The sequence below is a fragment of the Schistocerca nitens genome, chromosome 4, assembly GCF_023898315.1.
Source record: "Schistocerca nitens isolate TAMUIC-IGC-003100 chromosome 4, iqSchNite1.1, whole genome shotgun sequence".
NCBI classification, from domain to species: domain Eukaryota; kingdom Metazoa; phylum Arthropoda; class Insecta; order Orthoptera; family Acrididae; genus Schistocerca; species Schistocerca nitens.
The window spans coordinates 343,496,428-343,516,636 of NC_064617.1; the positions used below are offsets into that span (position 1 = coordinate 343,496,428).

At 39.1% G+C, this 20,209-nt stretch overlaps 1 protein-coding gene across 1 annotated transcript in view; it reads left to right on the plus strand.

The window, feature by feature from the left end:
- Window positions 1-20,209, plus strand: part of LOC126252299 (fatty acid synthase-like) — a 48,520-nt gene that overhangs the window by 20,723 nt on the left and 7,588 nt on the right. The window contains exons 6-8 of the mRNA XM_049953181.1: window positions 5,637-5,816; window positions 5,969-6,167; window positions 12,641-12,824. Of these exons, the coding sequence (XP_049809138.1) occupies window positions 5,637-5,816; window positions 5,969-6,167; window positions 12,641-12,824 (563 nt within the window). The remainder of the gene's footprint in view (window positions 1-5,636; window positions 5,817-5,968; window positions 6,168-12,640; window positions 12,825-20,209) is intronic.

Sequence of the window (20,209 nt, forward strand, 5' to 3'; positions counted from 1 at the left end):
TGGTTACAGCCACTACAAAATACAACATGCCTTAGGATCAAAGAACTTGAGTTGCAGCTTGCTGAGGATGAATAGATGCCTGTCGTGATGGCATTTATCCTGTACACTGGGATACATCAGCAAAATTCCTAAGAATGCCCTGGAAACACAGCTCAAAGTTCATATTCCACCCACTAGCCAATATGAAAGCCTTACTGGGAGCAGTCAAGAGTGATTTAGGACTCCAGAAACTGGGAGTCCACTGCATCCCTTGCCAGTGTGGGAAAATGTATGTATCCAGACAATCTGGATGGTACAGGAGAGATGCACTGAGCATAAACATCATACGGGCAATGAACAACTGATGAAGTCCACTGTGGCAGGTCACCCATCTCCCATGGACATGCTTTGAATTACGATGCACCAAGTTGTTGCAACAGTCCAACACATTCTGGGATTGTATTCTAAAAGAGGCTGTAGACATCTGTCTACATGAAGGACTAACAAATAAGGACAACGGCTTTTTATGAAGCACGGCTTAGTATCCAGAGTTGAACATGACCAGAGCACAGTTACAATCTACACTGGAATCCACTCTAATCATAACAGCTGAAGGAGATGAGGATTCACTGGTGACACGCCAGCAGAAATCCACGTCTGACACCAGCTGTGTTGCTACAGAGGACCCTGGATCGACTACCGAGGTCTTGCTTCCCCAATCACAGCACCAGATCCACACCCAGAGGTGGCCAGTTGGAGGGGGTGGGGGCAGAAAATATAAAGGCAGCACCCAGCAGAAGTTGATCATTCATCAGGATTGCCTGAAAATGACAAGAAGTCAGCATGTCAAAATATCATGCCTTCTGGACAACACAACCTGGCTAAATAATTGAGAAATATTCAAGACTTCTACACAGGAAAACCTAAAATTACACAAAAAGTTTTCGATTGGCACTCATTTTTACAAATTGTATGTTTGTATACAGGGCCTTCATTTTAACTGAAGACTCTGAAATATCACGAAAACTTCACATCAGATCAAAAAAGTTATAATTCCAATTTGTTTGTCTTGGACGGGGACATCCAATGATAACACACTTGACTCCCCACCCCAACCAGTGCATGGGTGGCGGGGGGACAATTTTGAAATCTTCAATGGGAACCCCCTTCCTTTATTGTAGATCATGATTCTATGGCAAAATCTACATACGTTTTGTCTGAAGCATTTTCTTCATTCTGTGTTGTAATCGGAGGAATAGAAATGGGTACACAATCATAATTTACGACATGCTACTCAATGGCCCCGAATATCCAATGGCACGTGGGACCCCACCTCCATGCTGCAAATGTAGGACAGGCCAGTACTTCATAACTTGTAATTGGAAACCCCATTCACAACGTTGTAGTCTTCCAATATTTCTAACAGGGGACTATTCAGCACACCACTGTGGCCATGTAGCAAAGCACAGGGTATCGTAACAGGCAGCACACTGCGAATGGAGCTCACGTATCATTCAGATGTACAACTGATAGCAGTTCTAAACTTTACAATACTTGCACATTGTTTATTGGCTGCACAACTTCTTATCATTTGGAGAACAGACGTGCAAGTGGATGATGAATGTTGCAACTGCAGAAGAAAAAATTGAAATGATTGTGATCTGCGGAAAATGTAGGAGGAATGTTGAGGATGCAGTTGTCTCACATGCTGAGAATTTTCCAGAGAAAGCTCACTCTCATTCTTTCTTTTACAAGGTGGTGAACACCTGTATGTTTGATGGCAGCATACAGACTGGCAAAAGGAAATTAAGGAAACATGTTACAGGAGAAGTAAATGAAACAGCTGTACAAACAGCAGTGCACCACAACCCATGGATAAGCAACTCGCAATTACACCACAAATCCGGTATGTCCGTAGGCAGTATTGTCACAATAGTGATGTGTCACTGCATCAAGAATTTCTTGGCACCGATTTCCATAATCAGGTAGTGTTTTGTGAGTGGGCACAGCAACAAATGCAGCCGAGTCCCACATTCTCTGCCGAGGTACTATTTTCCAATGAGTTCATTTACAAACCATGGTAGCATTAACCGGAATAATACGCATTACTTGAGACTAGACAATCCCCATTGTTTACACTGGTCGGTAGATCGGACGTCCTGTTGATTGGCCTGCTAGGTAGCCAGATTTGATGTTGCTAGATTTCTTTCTGTGATGATATTTAAAAGCTAAGATGTACCAACAAGTGCCAACAGGCTGTGAAGACATGGTCAACTGCATCAGAAATGCTTGTGCTGACATTCCCACAGGTATGCTTCTGTCTTATGTATGCTCATTTGAAAAGCAGATCACTTAGTGTATTGAATTTTGCAGTACTACTTTTGAACACTTACTCTAAATGGAAAAGCAGAGTAGTGTTTACCTCTAGCCATGGCCACAGTTGTGCTTTGAGTAGTCCCCTTTTTGATATATTGGAGGAATACAGTGTTGCAAATGGAGTTTCCAATTAGAAGTTATGAAATACTGGCTTGTCCTACCCTTGCAGCATGGAGGTGGGGTCTCAGATGCCATTCAATATTCAAGGCTCATTGAGTAGCATGTCATAAATTACGATTATGTGCCCATTTCTATTCCTCCAATTACGGCTCCATCTGTGGCAAAACAAAGAAAATGCTTCAGACAAAACATATGTAGATTTTTTAGGAGAATCATAATCTGCATTAAAAATGGGGGTTCCCATTGAAGATTTCAAAGTTGACCCCCGCCACCCATGAATGGAGTGGGGTGGGGGGCTGAGTGTGGTATCATTGGATGTCCCTCTCCAAGATAATAATAATAATAATAATAATAATAATAATAATAATACAGGATCAAACAATAAACACCAGATATTACAGCAAGCATATTATTAAAGATCCCAATACCACAACAGATAAATGCAGACTTTGCAAACAACAAAGAGAAACAAAAGATCACATCACAAGCGGATGTACAATACTAGCAAATACAGAATACCCCAGAAGACATGACAATGTAGCAAAAATAATACATCAACAGCTTGCCTTACAACATAAACTTATAAAACAACACGTTCCCACATACAAGTATGCACCACAAAATGTACTGGAGAATGATGAATACAAATTATACTGGAACAGAACCATTATAACAGATAAAACAACACCACATAACAAACCTGACATCATACTCACCAATAAAAAGAAGAAATTAACACAATTAATCGAAATATCCATACCCAATACAACAAATATACAAAAGAAAACAGGAGAAAAAATTGAAAAATACATCCAACTGTCTGAGGAAGTCAAGGACATGTGGCATCAGGATAAAGTTGACATTATTCCAATTATACTATCAAGTACAGGAGTCATACCACACAATATCCACCAGTACATCAATGCAATACAGCTACATCCAAACTTATATATACAACTACAGAAGTCCGTAATTATTGATACATGTTCAATTACCCGAAAGTTCCTAAATGCAATATAACATATACCGTACAGTTAAAAGGAAGTCACGCTTGATCAAGGTCCGCGTCACTTTCCATTTTTGACCAGACATTAACGTCTGAGAAAAGAAAGAAATAATAATAAAAGATTATAACTCTTTTTGATCTGATGTGTAGTTTTCAAGATATTTCAATGTCTTCAATTAAAATGAACATCCTGTATAATCAGTAATGGAGATGCCTGATAGCTGGACAGCACATTTAATTTTTCTTAGTAATGAGCAGCTATTAATATGGCTTGGTGGTAACTGTTGGTCTTTTCAAGTATAAACATTATTAAGTGAATGTATCATTGGCATAAATGTTGGTATGCATACAGCAATACTTAATTGATTTAGTTTTGTTGGAGGTGGTATATACTTGTCTTCCTCCAACCTCTGAACCAATTTACTCTACCAGTTATTGTGGGACCTACAGTTTAACACTGACTCCAAACCAAGGTGTAACTTGGTATTTTTCACATTTTAAAATTATTGCCAGAGGTGTAGGAAATGATAAGTGATGGGGGAAGGGGGGGAGGGGGGGCAGTAGTCATTTCTTTTTTTTTTTAAATAATATGAATGATTACAAAGAGATTATAGCTGTTAATGTTAACTAATTATCAGTTCAGTTTCAGACAGCTGACAATATATAATCAAAAGTGCCTGCAGCACTCTGTAGGGTGAATGGTGTTGATAAAGGCTGGTTGGCAGCGACCCATGTTGGTGAAGGCTCACATGCGGCAGCTTCCACCCTGGCAAGTAGGAAGAGCATCAGCACTACATGATGCTGATGTTAGGTGGAGTGGCTGCCGATGACCCCACAGTTTGACACAGTCTAGATGTCAGCAGCACTATGTGTTGTGCCACGTGTGGCACACAGCCTGCTGTTCCCTGGCAGGAATCAGATACAGTAGGCACAGATGGTCAATTAGTGGTATTTTGGGAGCAAGTCCCGCAAGCAGACCCATTGCAGGTGGCACCTGGTGTAACCTGGTCTTGAACCCATGGCTTGAGCTGGTGTGATGGTGGTGCTGCTGGATTACCAATTAATCTACCTAGAAATTCATTGCTATTTATATGGCTTGGGTGTGCACTTGTTACATTGAAACCCCACACTCAGTCATGTAGTTCATAACAAGAGTTTTACCATGGTGTGGTCATACCATTCTGCCCACTCTGGCCATTATCATGGCATAGTGCAGTTTTCTGCTGAATATGGCTAGCCCATCTCGCAAACGCTTTGTGTACATGTTGCTATGACCTATATGATGCCACACTATGTTTACTTCCCAGTGGTAACTTAAGGCAATGTTACACTGTGACTCTTACAAATTATTCCAAGTTCTACTAAAACTAGGTTGTGATATTACAGTAATTATGTACATGGTACCATGATCCATTTCAAAGCTCTCTTTTAGGATATACTATATGAAACGTGATGACTGACTGAATGAATTAATATAATGAGGAGTTCATAAGAATGATCATTAAGAACAACCTAGCAATCAAGTAAATAAAGTGGCAGTTCAAGAACATGTAGTAATTCACCATGTAGTCCACAGTTGAGAAGCATTTAATCTACCAGCTTGGGTTATATTTTCTAGTACTACAATTTTCAAAGTAGCCTGTGACAATGGTACAAATATACTGTGTACATCCTGCCAGTCCATATTTGGCAATTATCTCTTAATTTATCAACTCCTGCTTAACGTAAGATGTGTATGGACTCATTTTTCAGTTACCAGATTTACATTTATAGCTTATAAATGAATTGAACATCTACCTTTCTCCTAAGTCTGTTTATTTTAAATGTGTTTCTTGACTCATTAAAAATAAATGCATAATTCAAAGTACAAGAAATCAGTAGCTGAAGAAACAATTACTAATATGATCATGAAGAGATTTATTTATATGTGCAGTACTTTTTAAGCTGAAACTTCCATAAAAGCCATTCAAATATGAGACAAACTTTATCATCCTTGTAGTCAGCAAGGTCAATGTGCAAAGCAAGAAAAATAAAAGCACAATAACTTTCATGAAACTGTCTGTACAATATGCACCTTCCTTTGTAATTTTCTCTTGGTTTATAAATGTATGAATGGCTTTTGGACACTTGCCCAGCATTTCTTTTGTTATTTCAGGCATATTACGCTCTCATCATAAGAGGAAGGCTGAAACATGGAGAGACCGTTCTGATTCATGCAGGTAGTGGTGGTGTGGGGCAGGCAGCTATCTCAATTGCACTGCACATGAATTGTACTGTGTATACTACAGTTAGTAACCATCATAAAAAACAAACACTTTGTTCAATATTCCCACAGGTAAGAGCTATAGTCAGCTTATGCATGATAAATAAGACTTGGAGTGATAAAATTATTCTACTGATAAATGCATTATTTTTGGCAGTATATAAAAGTAACTCTTAAGAGATGCTTGTGCTTCTGTTGACTTTGTTTTCTCATTTTTATCCCAGCTTAAGGAATGCAACTTTGCAAATTCAAGAGATACAAGCTTTGAACAACATATTCTGAGGGAAACTCAAGGAAGAGGGGTGGATCTTGTTCTCAATTCTCTTTCTGGAGATAAACTACAAGCCTCAGTTCGATGTGTTGCTGAATATGGACGTTTCATTGAAATTGGCCAATATGATCTGTATACAGACAAACAACTAGGTAAAATTTGTTTCTTTTCATTAAAACAAATGCACAGTAAGAGCTCACACTTACCTGTTCTCCAAGATGCAACTGTTGATCAGAACTCTATCAATCTCATGATTAAAGCAACAGAATTATTCATAAACCAATGATTTTGTAGGAGGAAGATTTGCGTATGAAATAATGCTTCTTCACTGTGGATAATTACTGCTTGGTGTTAGTAATTTCAATGCCAGAAGAAGATAAAATAGTAATCTTACTTTTTTAAACACTTTCCATGTTCTTATCATGTGTCAAGTTCTAAGTTATAACTTCATCAGTTTGTTCAGGTTTTTAAGTAATTTCTGTTTTCGTAGTTAAATGTCATAATATTATAATTTGGGTGAGCAGATACTTGTTGCAGTCCTCATAAAAACAGGTGACTTGGTTGGTTGGTTTGGGGGATTAAAGGGACCAGACTGCGACGGTCATCGGACCCAAACAGGTGACTTATCGTAGCTTCTAATTGTGACAATTTCCTGTTTGAATCCCTTACTTGTACACACACATCTCCTAAGTAAGAATATGTGATGAGGTATCAAGTTACATTATTCTTTGCAGAACATTGGATTTCAAGTTTCACAGTGGAAAGCTTTGAACTAATGATTCTTCTGGTTCATCACCTTTCATATATTATAATTTTCTGAAATGCGGGTGCCTGTAAACCAAAATACTACCAACACTACCATAAAAATTTCGCATATGAAAGCAGCAGAATGGACTGTTGCTACGGAAAGTGTCATTATCATTTCAAAGTTTGTTTTCATTATTAATTTTACTTTTTTTGGTATGGATGGTACAACTCCATATTTATTGTTCTAAATTATGGTATTGTCTTTGACAATCCATTTCTCCCCCGCCCCCCGCCCCCCGCCCCCCGCCCCCCGAATCATGGTACCTAACTCCTCCCCGGACCCAATCTATTTTGCTGTCCAAATCCCTACAATTAGTGTTGCTGCAGGATTGAAGATGAGAATTTGGGTGTCTGTATTTTTAACGGGAATGCCGTTAAGTTTGAAATAAAAGTGAATGAAGAGCTAAGTGTCACACACCAATGAGATTACCTCATTCTTAATTGTCAGTGTGCTAACAGCTACTCCTCTTTAAATCAGTTGTTGCCTGTCCTCATTTTTATGTACTGAAATAAGTTTGTGCTAAAACTGAAAGAAAGCTACGTCTCACACACCTCTGAGATTACCTCATTCTTAATTGTGTCTGTGTGCTACTGGCTACTCCTCTTTAAATTAATTGTTGCCTGTCCTAATTTTTGTATTGTGAAACTGAATGAAGATTTCAGAAATCTTTTGCATGTGTCATTCCCCTCCCCCAGTCTATATATATTCTCTAATAATTGTTTCCTTTCCCATATGTGTGGTTCCTAAATCCATAATTAGATTATTACTCCCTGCCACATATTTTAATTCCTCTGTTCGATTACATGTTCTCCAAGTTTCAATACTACTAATTTCTTTCGAGAGTATATTTTGCAAATGGTATTGAATTAGGCTGATCTTAGAGCATTGGATTCCCTCCACTCTGACAGTGGTGGCTTGTCAATGTAAGGACAGTAAGAAACAGAGATACTGTATGCATGGGATTCAAAGGACATATTCTCTATTTACCAGTATTCTAGATACACTCAGTAGAAAAGAGAGAGCAAATGATCTTGAAGAAGTAGGCAGTGGAGCTGCAAACAAGTGCACTATTGTGTGTGGGTTGTTCTTCATCATCCTGATTGAATTTGGGGTTAATAGTCTGTTGTACTGTTTTGTTTAAGAGACAGATATACAGTGGGCTGCTTTTGGCAAAGAAGCAAGTTTATATAAACTACTAACAGATCCATCAATTGTTTCCCCTGTGAGTGACAATAACAGATACATTTTACTTGTAAATTTCCCACATGAAGTACCTTTCTGACAACAGGTGTTTATCATACATAATGTTACATGTTTATCAATGTGATAAATCAGTCAAGATTATCCAGTTGTCATGTGTCAATCTTCCAATGGCAGTGTTCCTTCATCTGTGCATATTCTGTGGCTAGTGTCGTGTAGTGAGCAAACATACTTGTGTGAAATAATAGCCTCTATACCCTTTAGTGATGGATTGGTTACAATTAGTGTGGCTGTTCATTATGAAGTCAACAAGGGAATGGCAGGCTGCATCCACGCAAGAACAGGCAACAGCTGGGGGTTATGGCGAGGATGCAGACCGGTAGTAGCTCACTATAACAGTCCCAACAAGTCAGTCACTTTATTACAAATCATGAAGCGACACTCAGATGCTTCTGTGTAATGTCCATGCATCTTATGCCATGCAGTGAGGTAGGGGCATGCAGCAACCAGCCGGCAGGTCGAGAAGTATCTGCCCCAAAATATTGATGATGTCTTGCCTGTTACTGGCATGCATCCCAGTTAGGAATACTACACTGTGTGAGTGTCATCGGCTGGAAAGGCACTGCGCTGACAGAATCGAGGCACGTACCCTGCAGCTGTCAAACAATTTTACAGAATCTATTAGTAAAAAAATTAATTTTTACGCTATGTGGATCTTTATATGTCAACTTCATGGTGAAGTGCCCATCATTTCATTAATGGTCATAGTTATTGTGATATTTCACATATAAGTCACATACTGCATGAAATTAAAAAATGTTGAAATGAAAAATAGGGTTCATTATGAATTTGTATTTGGTGCATATTAGACCATATATTGCTGTGTATGAAATGTAGCTATTATTTTGAATTTTTCTTTAAACTTGAGAGGGGATCAAGATCTGCCTACTGTCTCAATAAAAGGGGTTTATATAGCACATTCACTTCTGATTGCATGTGCATGAAAATGTAATATTCATAGCATCCCTCATATCTCACAAACAGTTCGAGATACCACAGGAAGATGGTGGCAAATGATAGCAGACAAAGAGGACAGTATTTTGCCATATGCTTAAAATACAGAAGTTTCTTATCTATGGTGATATTGCAGATGCTATAGTTTTTATTTTATTTTTTCAAAAAAATTCTGTAATTTTTTGAGTGATCCACAGCTAGTGAAATGAGAATTTGTTAGTATGAAAAACATGAAATTTCTTCTCTTATGTTATATTGTAAACCAACACAATGAGGTTTTTCATAAGCTGTTGACCTCTTTTGTCACTGATTGCTTGTTTAATAAGATATTCTGTTTCAGGATTCTGTCACAATAGCCACTGCTGTCAACAATAGAAATGTAGCTTTTACTCATAACTGGTGATACTTCTTCAAACTAGGCTTTCCTCATTTGTAGAAGCATCACGAGTTATGAGTAAAAGTTACATTTATCTTGTTGACAAGTTTAATATTGCCATTTTGTCAAAACACAGTACAATTTGCACAAAATCACCTTTCAGTAGCTATTGCAACATTATCCTGAAACAGATTGTCTTTTTAAACAAGCAACTCATGACCATCGAGATCAATAGGTTGTGGAAAACCTCATTTTGTTGGTTTGTGGTAACATAAGAGAAGAAATTTTATGTTTTTCATACTTACAAATACTCTTTTCAGTAGCTGTCAATGACTTAAAAAACTGCAGTACTGGTTTGAAAAAAATACTCACATAAAAAAAAAATGCATCACCTCGGTTCCGAGAGTTCTGGAACCTGTAAAGAAAATTGGAATAGAGATCAACATAAACATCATTTCTGTCCTTTTTACTGCTCATGAAAACCACACATTGTATGTTTACCTCCATACAGCGAGACCTTCAGAGGTGGTGGTCCAGATTGCTGTACACACCGGTACCTCTGATACCCAGTAGCATGTCCTCTTGCATTGATGCATGCATGTATTCATTGTGGCACACTATCCACAAGTTCAGCAAGGCACTGTTGCTCCAGATTATCCCACTCCTCAACAGTGATTCAGCGTAGATCCCTCAGAGTGGTTGGTGGGTCACATTGTCCTTAAACAGCCCTTTTCAGTCTATCCCAGGCATGTTAGATAGGGTTCATGTCTGGAGATCATACTGGACACTCTAGTTGAGCGGTGTCATTATCCTGGAAGAATTCATTCACAAGATGTACACAACAGGGTGTGAATTGTCATCCATAAAGATGAATGCCTCACCAATATGCTGCCAATATGGTTGCACTGTTGGTCAGAGGACAGCATTTACATACCGTACAGCCATTACAGTGCCTTCCATGACCACCACAGCATACATCGGCCCCACATAATGCCACCCCAAAATAACAGGGAACCTCCACCTTGATGCACTCACTGCACAAGGCAGTCAGCCTGACCGGGTTGCCTCCAAACATGTCTCTGTTGATTGTCTGGTTGAAGGAATATGCAACACTCATCAGTGAAGAGAATGTGATGCCAATCCTGAGTGGTCCATTCAGCATGTTGTTGGGCCCATCTGTACTGCAGCCTGCAGTACTTGGGCAGCCTGAGTGAGGCATTCATCGACAGTTCCTGTCTCTCTGTATCTCCTCCATGTCAAACAACATCACTTTGGTTCACTCTGAGATGCCTGTACACATCCCTTTATTGAGAGCCCTTCCTGGCACAAAGTAACATAGCGGATATATATATATATATATATATATATATATATATATATATATATATATATATATATATATATATATATATATATATATATATATATATATATAACAGAGGGAAACATTCCACGTGGAAAAAATATATCTAAAATATATGTCTGCTTGTGTCTGTATGTGTGGATGGATATGTGTGTGTGTGCGAGTGTATACCTGTCCTTTTTCCCCCCTAAGGTAAGTCTTTCCGCTCCCGGGATTGGAATGACTCCTTACCCTCTCCCTTAAAACCCACATCCTTTCATCTTTCCCTCTCCTTCCCTCTTTCCTGACGAAGCAACCGTTGGTTGCGAAAGCTAGAATTTTGTGTGTATATTTGTGTTTTTTTGTGTGTCTATCGACCTGCCAGCGCTTTTGTTTATATATATATATATATATATATATATATATATATATATATATATATATATATATATATATATATATATATTTCTGTAAAATCATTTCACAAAGATTGGCTTATGCCTCAATTCTGTCAGCATACTGCCTCACCAGACCTGTCTCTCCCTCTCTGCATGACATCACATCATCACATACCCAAGCTGCAGCCTCGAGTGGCCCACCAGTGTACGAGGACAAAGTTCCAGAAGGTGAGCTTTGCTGTAGTAGAGCAACTGGCAGCTGGCTGGGCTCGTGGGCTGCTTGCCAACCCTTAGTGTGGAGATGCCTGGTGGGTCCCCCTCATCATAGTCAACCTGCTGGGCTGTGAATACCTCTGCTGAAAAGTCACAGCTATTTATATGAGATAGCGGCTCGTCTGTTGTGCCGCTGCACTGCTTCCAGTTGCATTTCAGACATTTCTGTCCACCATTGGGGAAACTGATTCTGTAAGACCCCTGTCTTATTGCTGTGCTGGCAGATTCACAGTATTGGCCCTTGTGTGCCTCACAGTGTATAAACAGTCCCAAAACTGTAACTGACTTACCAGCTGCCTGCGGCTTCTGCAATGCTGGACTGTAATATTTCCACAGAATTGGCAAAAAATGGTGATAACACAACAATAAGTTTCTAATGCAGCATTTAATTGGTAAATGATCTGTGCAGTCCTATCAGCATGCAGCTACATACTGAACAATTGAATGAGACCCCCTTTCAACCATACTGTGTTGACTGCAGCAACCGACCCTGACAGTAGAAGTTTTACTCAAATTGAGACACTCATAGGGAAATGGTAGATCCTTGGCCTAGTGGTTCTTGAAGAGCTCAGTTCTTGCATCTGCCATCAATCATATGACAGTGATGAAATTGTCGAAGATCTGATGTGTGACATGTCTTGCAGAGACCAGTCTGACTGACAATATCACAGGCATTTGCCTTACATTCACTGATTTTGCAAAAGTGCTCTCTCTTTGTGTGACACATACCTCTACTTCAATTTCTCTCCAGTGTAAATGGATACAATCATATGACTTTTCACTGTTTATATTAACCTGATGTGTGACCATCTTTTGTGTGTGTAATAATACAAATACCTGTTACAACATTCACTAATTAATTGTCTACTATCTTACAATCATATGAACATAAGTATTCAAACCCTTCTTCATTTAAATTCAGCCTCAGTACTTTTAAAATAATCCTATCACTTTATTACGATTTCCCTACCACAATGAAACTTCGAACATTTCACATTCTAACTTTTATCACATTCAATTAGCCAGCACTATGTGTATTTATTTATTATGATGATAATATAACAAAATCAAACATTAGAAGTCAAAGGTGCTAACAGCTAATCTCAGTGACACAGAGAATTCTGTTAACAATATAAAAGTGGTTTTATTGCATATTCTTTTACAATAAACTCTAACTTGTTTGCTAATTTTTTAAGTTAGTGACTTTTTTGTAGGTCTTGGTGTGTTTCTGAAAAATATTTCATTTCATGGAGTCCGTCTGGATGTACTTTTTGGATCTCATCATGATGATGAACTGTATCAGCTGAAAGAGTTAATGGAGGAAGGAATAAGAAAAGGTGTTGTAAAGCCTTTGCCCAGGAAAGTGTTTTCAAGAAATCAAGCAGAAGAGGCTTTTAGGTGAATCCTATAATTACTTACTTAAATTTTGTCACAGTTTTTTACTGAAAGTGTTTAATTAAACTGTCATTTTCTCACACTCATCATCATCATCATCATCATCATCTGCAGCCTCTTTCTTCTTCACACTATCCTTTCTTCCAATGATCCACCTGTCTGTCAGTCATCCTCTAGGTCTCTTGCCTCATATTGTCATTTAGTGTGAATGTCTCAGTACCCAGCCAACTGCCATTCTTTTTTCTAACATGCCCCATGTATCTTAAACTTGTCTTTTGTCACACTGAATCACTGGCATATCCGTGTGGTTGCTTTTATGAGAGTTAATTAAAAAGAAAGTTTCCTTAATTCTTTGCTGATGAATATATAGCCCTGTTTCAGGGTGAAGAATGTAATTTTATTTCATAGTCACTTGTTAGATTTAGAAAGTCTTTAAAATTAGTGAAGCAGTTGTCACATGAAAAAGTGCTTGAAATATTCCTGACAAGAAATATACCTTTTTGATCATCCTTCTTACTACAATCTCACTTCACTTGCACTGTGAATTTTTCCTCTGTAGATATTTCTCCACAGCACCAACAGATAAAATTCTTAAGTGCAGTTAATAAATGTTTGAAGCAATTTATTTATTTTATTGAATGGACAAATGATACTTGAATTCACATGTAGGGAGTGAAAGATCAGGGTATGAAAATGTCCTGGGAGCAGAAGGATCGGGAAGTAGAAAGGAAGAAAGATAGGGAAATAGAAAGGAAGAAGGAAAGAGAGTGCTGGAATTCTGCAATAGAAATGGTGTAGTGAAATATAACTCCTGATTTTGCAAGAAAGAGAGCCACAAAGTAACATGGTACAGCTGGAATCTATTGCTGAAATCTTTGATGGATTACATTCTCTATAATTATGAAACAAATAGGGCTGTAACAGATGTAACAGTACTACCTCTTGGGGCAGTAGATGGCAACCACCATCTACCAAGGATCAGTATAAGAATCATGAAGGAATGAAAGAAGACAGAGAACCGGGAAAGGAGAATTAGAGTTTCATTTTTCTTTACGTAATATAGCATAAAACGTGAAAAGATTGTACAGTTGGGTTATAGTCATATTTTCCGTTTACATTTTGTCACAGCAAATCTACACAATTTCATTTAATTGTTTTTTGCTCTCTCCATCAATTTAAGTGTAGTATACCTCTTCATTATTTAACTCACATTTCTGGAAAGTAGCATAAAGTTTAAGTTGTTGTTTCAGAAACATTGCACTGTTGTTTTTGTTTACATACAGTTGCATATAGACCAAATTTGTGGAATCATATTTTCGTGTTTATCTGCAATTCAACTCACTTATTCTTAATAAACTATTACGTTTATCATGAGTGAAAAGTGCTTGACTTGCCATAGAACTGTTAGGATGGGGCCATGGTGTGACAGGTGCTGTAGTTTTTTCCATGTGGGTGACTGTAGTGGCATGGAAGTAGGGGCAGTAAATGAGACTCATCAGTGGTTTTGTTGGGTATGTAGTAGAGACAGGAAGATACTAGAACAGGAGGGGAAAATTGCTGCCCTTCGGGCTGAGGAAGACAAGGCCAGGGGAGATCTTGGCAGGTTAAGGAGGTAGAAGGGCAATGAGAGGTGAGAAGTGGCAAGAGGCAACAGGAGGAACAGGCCTAGAACTTTGTCTGACAGCTTCATGGTGAAATATGGGAAATAGATTTGACCTGTTGCTTCAGTTAGAAGCTGGTGAGCCACAAGCAGTTGCAGGTGTACATGGGGCACAACAATCTTTCAGCAGCAAATTGAAAAGTAAGAATGTAGGGAAATCAGTAAAGAGAAAGAAAGTGTTGTTGTTAGGTAGTTCCCATGGAAGTGGTGTTGGCCAACTTTTGCAGGATGAACTAGGATCAGAATATCAGGTCACCAATTTTTTTAAATCTAATGCTGGTCTGGAGCAGGTGACAGAGGATTTAGGATCACTTTGCAAAGATTTCACGAAGGAAGACACCATGGTTATAGTGCGTGGGCCAGGTAATAGTGTTGACACAGATCCTGGGTACAGTATAGAGTGTGACTTGGCAAAGATTGCATCAGCATTGAAGCATACTAGTGTTGAGTTTGTACCTGTTCTTGGGCGCCATTACCGACCACATTTGAACTCTTTTATCAGGAGAGTTAATTTTGAGCTAGAACTGTTGCATTATATTGGGTGCAGGGTCACATTTTGTTGTGGTTCCTGTTGATTCTCTCAATAAGTGGGAATACTAGGCATGGCCTTCACCTCAACAGGAAAGGGAAGGGTAAACTGGCTGGGAAAATAGCAGAAAAGTTAAAGGGGGTAGGCACTCTCAGGGTTGATAAAATACCAGTGGTTATAGGGTTCAGAAAAGGCCCTTTTTTAGGGTAGGGAGGACAGAAAGAAACCAAGTTTTAAGAGAGGTTAGGATTGAGACAAACCTTCAGTTTGAGAAAGAAACCAAAAAACATAATTCTAGATTATTACATCAGCATACACAGCTGTTGGTTAAGAATTTTCAACATCAGCAGAAATTTCAACTCTACCCAAATTTTAACTCAGTCATTGTGAAATATCAGCTATCTTTATTGAATCAGAATATTCAAGGACTGAGAAATAAAATTAATTAATTAATTATCTGCATAGATGAATTAAGAGTCCTCAAACCCAGCTGACATAATCTGCTTCTCTGAACATCGTGTGACCACTGGTATAGAACTTTTAAGTGTTACAGGATTTAGGTTAGCATCTCATATTTTTAGAGCAGAAACGGAGAAAGGAGGAGTTGCATATTCATTAGGAAATGTCATAAATTTAAGAACATAGACATTCATAAATTTTGCCTAGAACAGGCATGTGCAACAGAAGTAGAATTTCATAAATAATCCTTCATAATATTAGGTGTATATCAAGCACCTGCAGGTAACTTTAATCTGTTCATAAATCACATTGAAGCTGTAGCAGCCCATAACCAAAAACAAAGAAATAGTGGTTGCTAGTGACTTCAATGTAGATTGCCTTAAAGACTCTCCCAATAAGAATGTATTTGACTTAGTAATGCTATCATTCAACTTAATTCCCACTGTAAAGTTCAAAACTAGGCTAGCGAATTACTCCCAAACAGCTATTGATAATATCTTTAAAAGTCCAATGAACAAAATTATATTACAAAACCAGTAGTCAATGGCCTCTCAGACCATGACATGCAGTTCCTTCTGTTAATTGTTTATACTGAACAGGATATAAAATCTGTTAAATCTGAACTCAAGAGGGTAATCTATAAGCCAAAAATTGATTATTTTAGGACACTCCTCAGAGACATTCACTGAAGTGATGTTTACAGTGCTCATGACATGAATGAAAAATATAACACTCTTGCTAATAAAGTGCTTACCTTATTTGAACACTGTTTTCCACCAAAATTAACCAAGGTTAGAGCAAAATCTACAAAGAAGCCTTGGATTACTCAAGGAATAGAGGCAACTTGTAAAACAAAAAGAAATGTGTATCTGTCAATCTGAAACAGTTCTGACATTGATGCTACATCTACATCCACATTTATACTCTGCAAGTCACCCAACAGTGTGTGGCGGAGGGCACTTTACGTGCACTGTCATTACCTCCCTTTCCTGTTCCAGTCGCGTATGGTTCGCGGGAAGAACGACTGCCAGAAAGCCTCTGTGCGCGCTCGAATTTTTCTAATTTTACATTCGTGATCTCCTCGGGAGGTATAAGTAGGGGGAAGCAATGTATTCGATACCTCATCCAGAAACGCACCCTCTCGAAACCTGGACAGCCTGCTACACCACGATGCAGAGCACCTCTCTTGCAGAGTCTGCCACTTGAGTTTGCTAAACATCTCTGTAACACTATCACGCTTATCAAATAACCCTGTAATGAAACGTGCCACTCTTCTTTGGATCTTCTCTATCTCCTGTCAACCTGACCTGGTATGGATCCCACACTGATGAGCAATGCTCAAGTATAGGTTGAACGAGTGTTTTGTAAGCCACCTCCTTTGTTGATGGACTACATTCTCTAAGGACTCTCCCAATGAATCTCAACCTGGCACCCACCTTACCAACAATTAATTTTATATGATCATTCCACTTCAAATCATTCCGTACGCATACTCCCAGATATTTTATAGAACTAACTGCTACCAATGTTTGTTCCGCTATCATATAATCATAGAATAAAGGATCCTTCTTTCTTTGTCTTCAAAATACAGTACATTTGTCTATGTTAAGGGTCAGTTTCCAGTCCCTGCACCAAGTGCCTGTCCGCTGCAGATCTTCCTGCATTTTGCTGCAATTTTCTTATGCTGCAACTTCTCTGCTATAGCACATTACAAGAAATACTGCAAAATATTAAAGGCTGTAATACAGACATCAAAGAAAATATATTGCAAGGAAAAGATATTCATATCAGATAACAAAATAAAGACAATATGGGATATAGAGGAGGAGGAGACTGGTAGAACCAGACATGAAGAGGGGGCAAATAGCAATAACAGTAAATGATACATTGGTGACAGATGTTGCAGAACTTTTTAAGAAACATTTTATAACTGTTACTGAAAAGATGGGGTTGTCAGGTTCTGTAGATGCTGGCTTGGGATACCTCACACAAGACATTTCAAGTAACTTCCATAATATTAATTTGACCCTCACTACCCCAGCATAAGTAATGTCCATCATAATATCTTGAAAATCAAAAACATCTAGTGGGTATGATGAATTATCAACAAAGTTAATTAAAGGATGTGATTCTGAGTTAAGTAACATATTAAGCTATCTGTGTAAACAGTCGTTTATTGGTGGAATATTTCCTGAATGGATGAAATATGCTGAAGTTAAGCCACTGTTTAAGAAGGGAGACAAACAAATAGCATCAAATTTCCTTCCAGTTTCACTTTTGCCAGCATTCTCAAAACTTTTAGAAAGGGTAAGACACAGTGGGCTTTATAACCATCTTATCACAAATAACATAATGTCAAAGTCACATTTCGGATTTCTAACGGGTTCTGATATTGAGAAGGCTATCTACACTTACAGTGAAAATGTACTTAAGACATTAGGCAGAAAATTGCAGGCAACTGGTATATTTTCTGATCTGTGATTTGTGGACTGTGTAAATCACAATATCCTTTTAAGTAAATTAGAATATTATGATGCTGCAAAATGGTTCAAATCTTATATCTCTGGCAGGCAACAAAGGGTGTTATTAGGAAAGAGACATCTGTTAAGCTACTGGGAACTAATTACATGTAGGGTCCCACAAGGTTCCATCTTAGGGCCCTTACTTTTTCTTGTGTATATCAATGACATTTTAACAGTAACAACCCAGATGCCAAGTTTGTTTTGTTTGCCAATGATACAAACATTGCAATAAATAGCAAACCAAGTGTAGTCTTAGAAAGGTTGACTAATAAAATATTTTGCGGACATTAATCACTGGTTCCTGGCCATTCTTTGTCACTAAACTTTGCAAAAACACACTACATGCAGTTCAAAACTTGTAAGTGGTGTTCCACGAGTATATGCCTAACATACGATAACAAGCAGATAGAGGAAGTGGACTGTGTTAAATTCTGTGGATTACAGCTTGATAATAAATTCAACTGGGAGGAGCACACCACAGAACTCCTGAAGCATCTAAACAAATCTCTATTTACAATGCGAATTCTGTCAGATGTAGGGGATATAAAAATGAAAAAAACTGGCATACTATGCTCACTTTCACTCCATAATGTCATATGGGATTATTTTTTGGGGCACAAAAACGTGCAATAAGAGTTATATGTGGTGTGAATTCGAGAACAACCTGCAGAGGCCTGTTTAGGGCACTAGGGATACTAACTACTGCTTCCTAATATATTCATTCCTTAATGAAACATTTCATTAAAAGTATATCACATTTTCAAACCAATGGCTCAGTTCATGGATTCAATACTAGAAATAAGAATAATCTTCACAAGGATTTAAAGTCACTTACTCTTGCACAAAAAGGTGTGCATTATTCAGGAACACACATTTTCAATAATTTGCCAGCAGCCATAAAAAGCTTAACAACCAATGAAATTCAGTTTAAGAGAAGCCTAAAGGATTTATTGGTGGACAACTCCTACCACTCTATTGATGAATTTCTCAGTAGAACCAACTGATTTGTGTGTGTGTGTGTGTGTGTGTGTGTGTGTGTGTGTGTGTATTTATGAAGTACAATCTAACTTCTGCACCATTTCAGTGCAGTAATGTGTTCTTTGTAAACAAGTATTGTAGTAGACATATTATATACACTCCTGGAAATTGAAATAAGAACACCGTGAATTCATTGTCCCAGGAAGGGGAAACTTTATTGACACATTCCTGGGGTCAGATACATCACATGATCACACTGACAGAACCACAGGCACATAGACACAGGCAACAGAGCATGCACAATGTCGGCACTAGTACAGTGTATATCCACCTTTCGCAGCAATGCAGGCTGCTATTCTCCCATGGAGATGATCGTAGAGATGCTGGATGTAGTCCTGTGGAACGGCTTGCCATGCCATTTCCACCTGGCACCTCAGTTGGACCAGTGTTCGTGCTGGACGTGCAGACCGCGTGAGACGACGCTTCATCCAGTCCCAAACATGCTCAATGGGGGACAGATCCGGAGATCTTGCTGGCCAGGGTAGTTGACTTACACCTTCTAGAGCACGTTGGGTGGCACGGGATACATGCGGACGTGCATTGTCCTGTTGGAACAGCACGTTCCCTTGCCGGTCTAGGAATGGTAGAACGATGGGTTCGATGACGGTTTGGATGTAACGTGCACTATTCAGTGTCCCCTCGACGATCACCAGTGGTGTACGGCCAGTGTAGGAGATCGCTCCCCACACCATGATGCCGGGTGTTGGCCCTGTGTGCCTCGGTCGTATGCAGTCCTGATTGTGGCGCTCACCTGCACGGCACCAAACACGCATACGACCATCATTGGCACCAAAGCAGAAGTGACTCTCATCGCTGAAGACGACACGTCTCCATTCGTCCCTCCATTCACGCCTGTCGCGACACCACTGGAGGCGGGCTGCACGATGTTGGGGCGTGAGCGGAAGATGGCCTAACGGTGAGCGGGACCGTAGCCCAGCTTCATGGAGACGGTTGCGAATGGTCCTCGCCGATACCCCAGGAGCAACAGTGTCCCTAATTTGCTGGGAAGTGGCGGTGCGGTCCCCTACGGCACTGCGTAGGATCCTACGGTCTTGGCGTGCATCCGTGCGTCGCTGCGGTCCGGTCCCAGGTCGACGGGCACGTGCACCTTCCGCCGACCACTGGCGACAACATCGATGTACTGTGGAGACCTCACGCCACACGTGTTGAGCAATTCGGC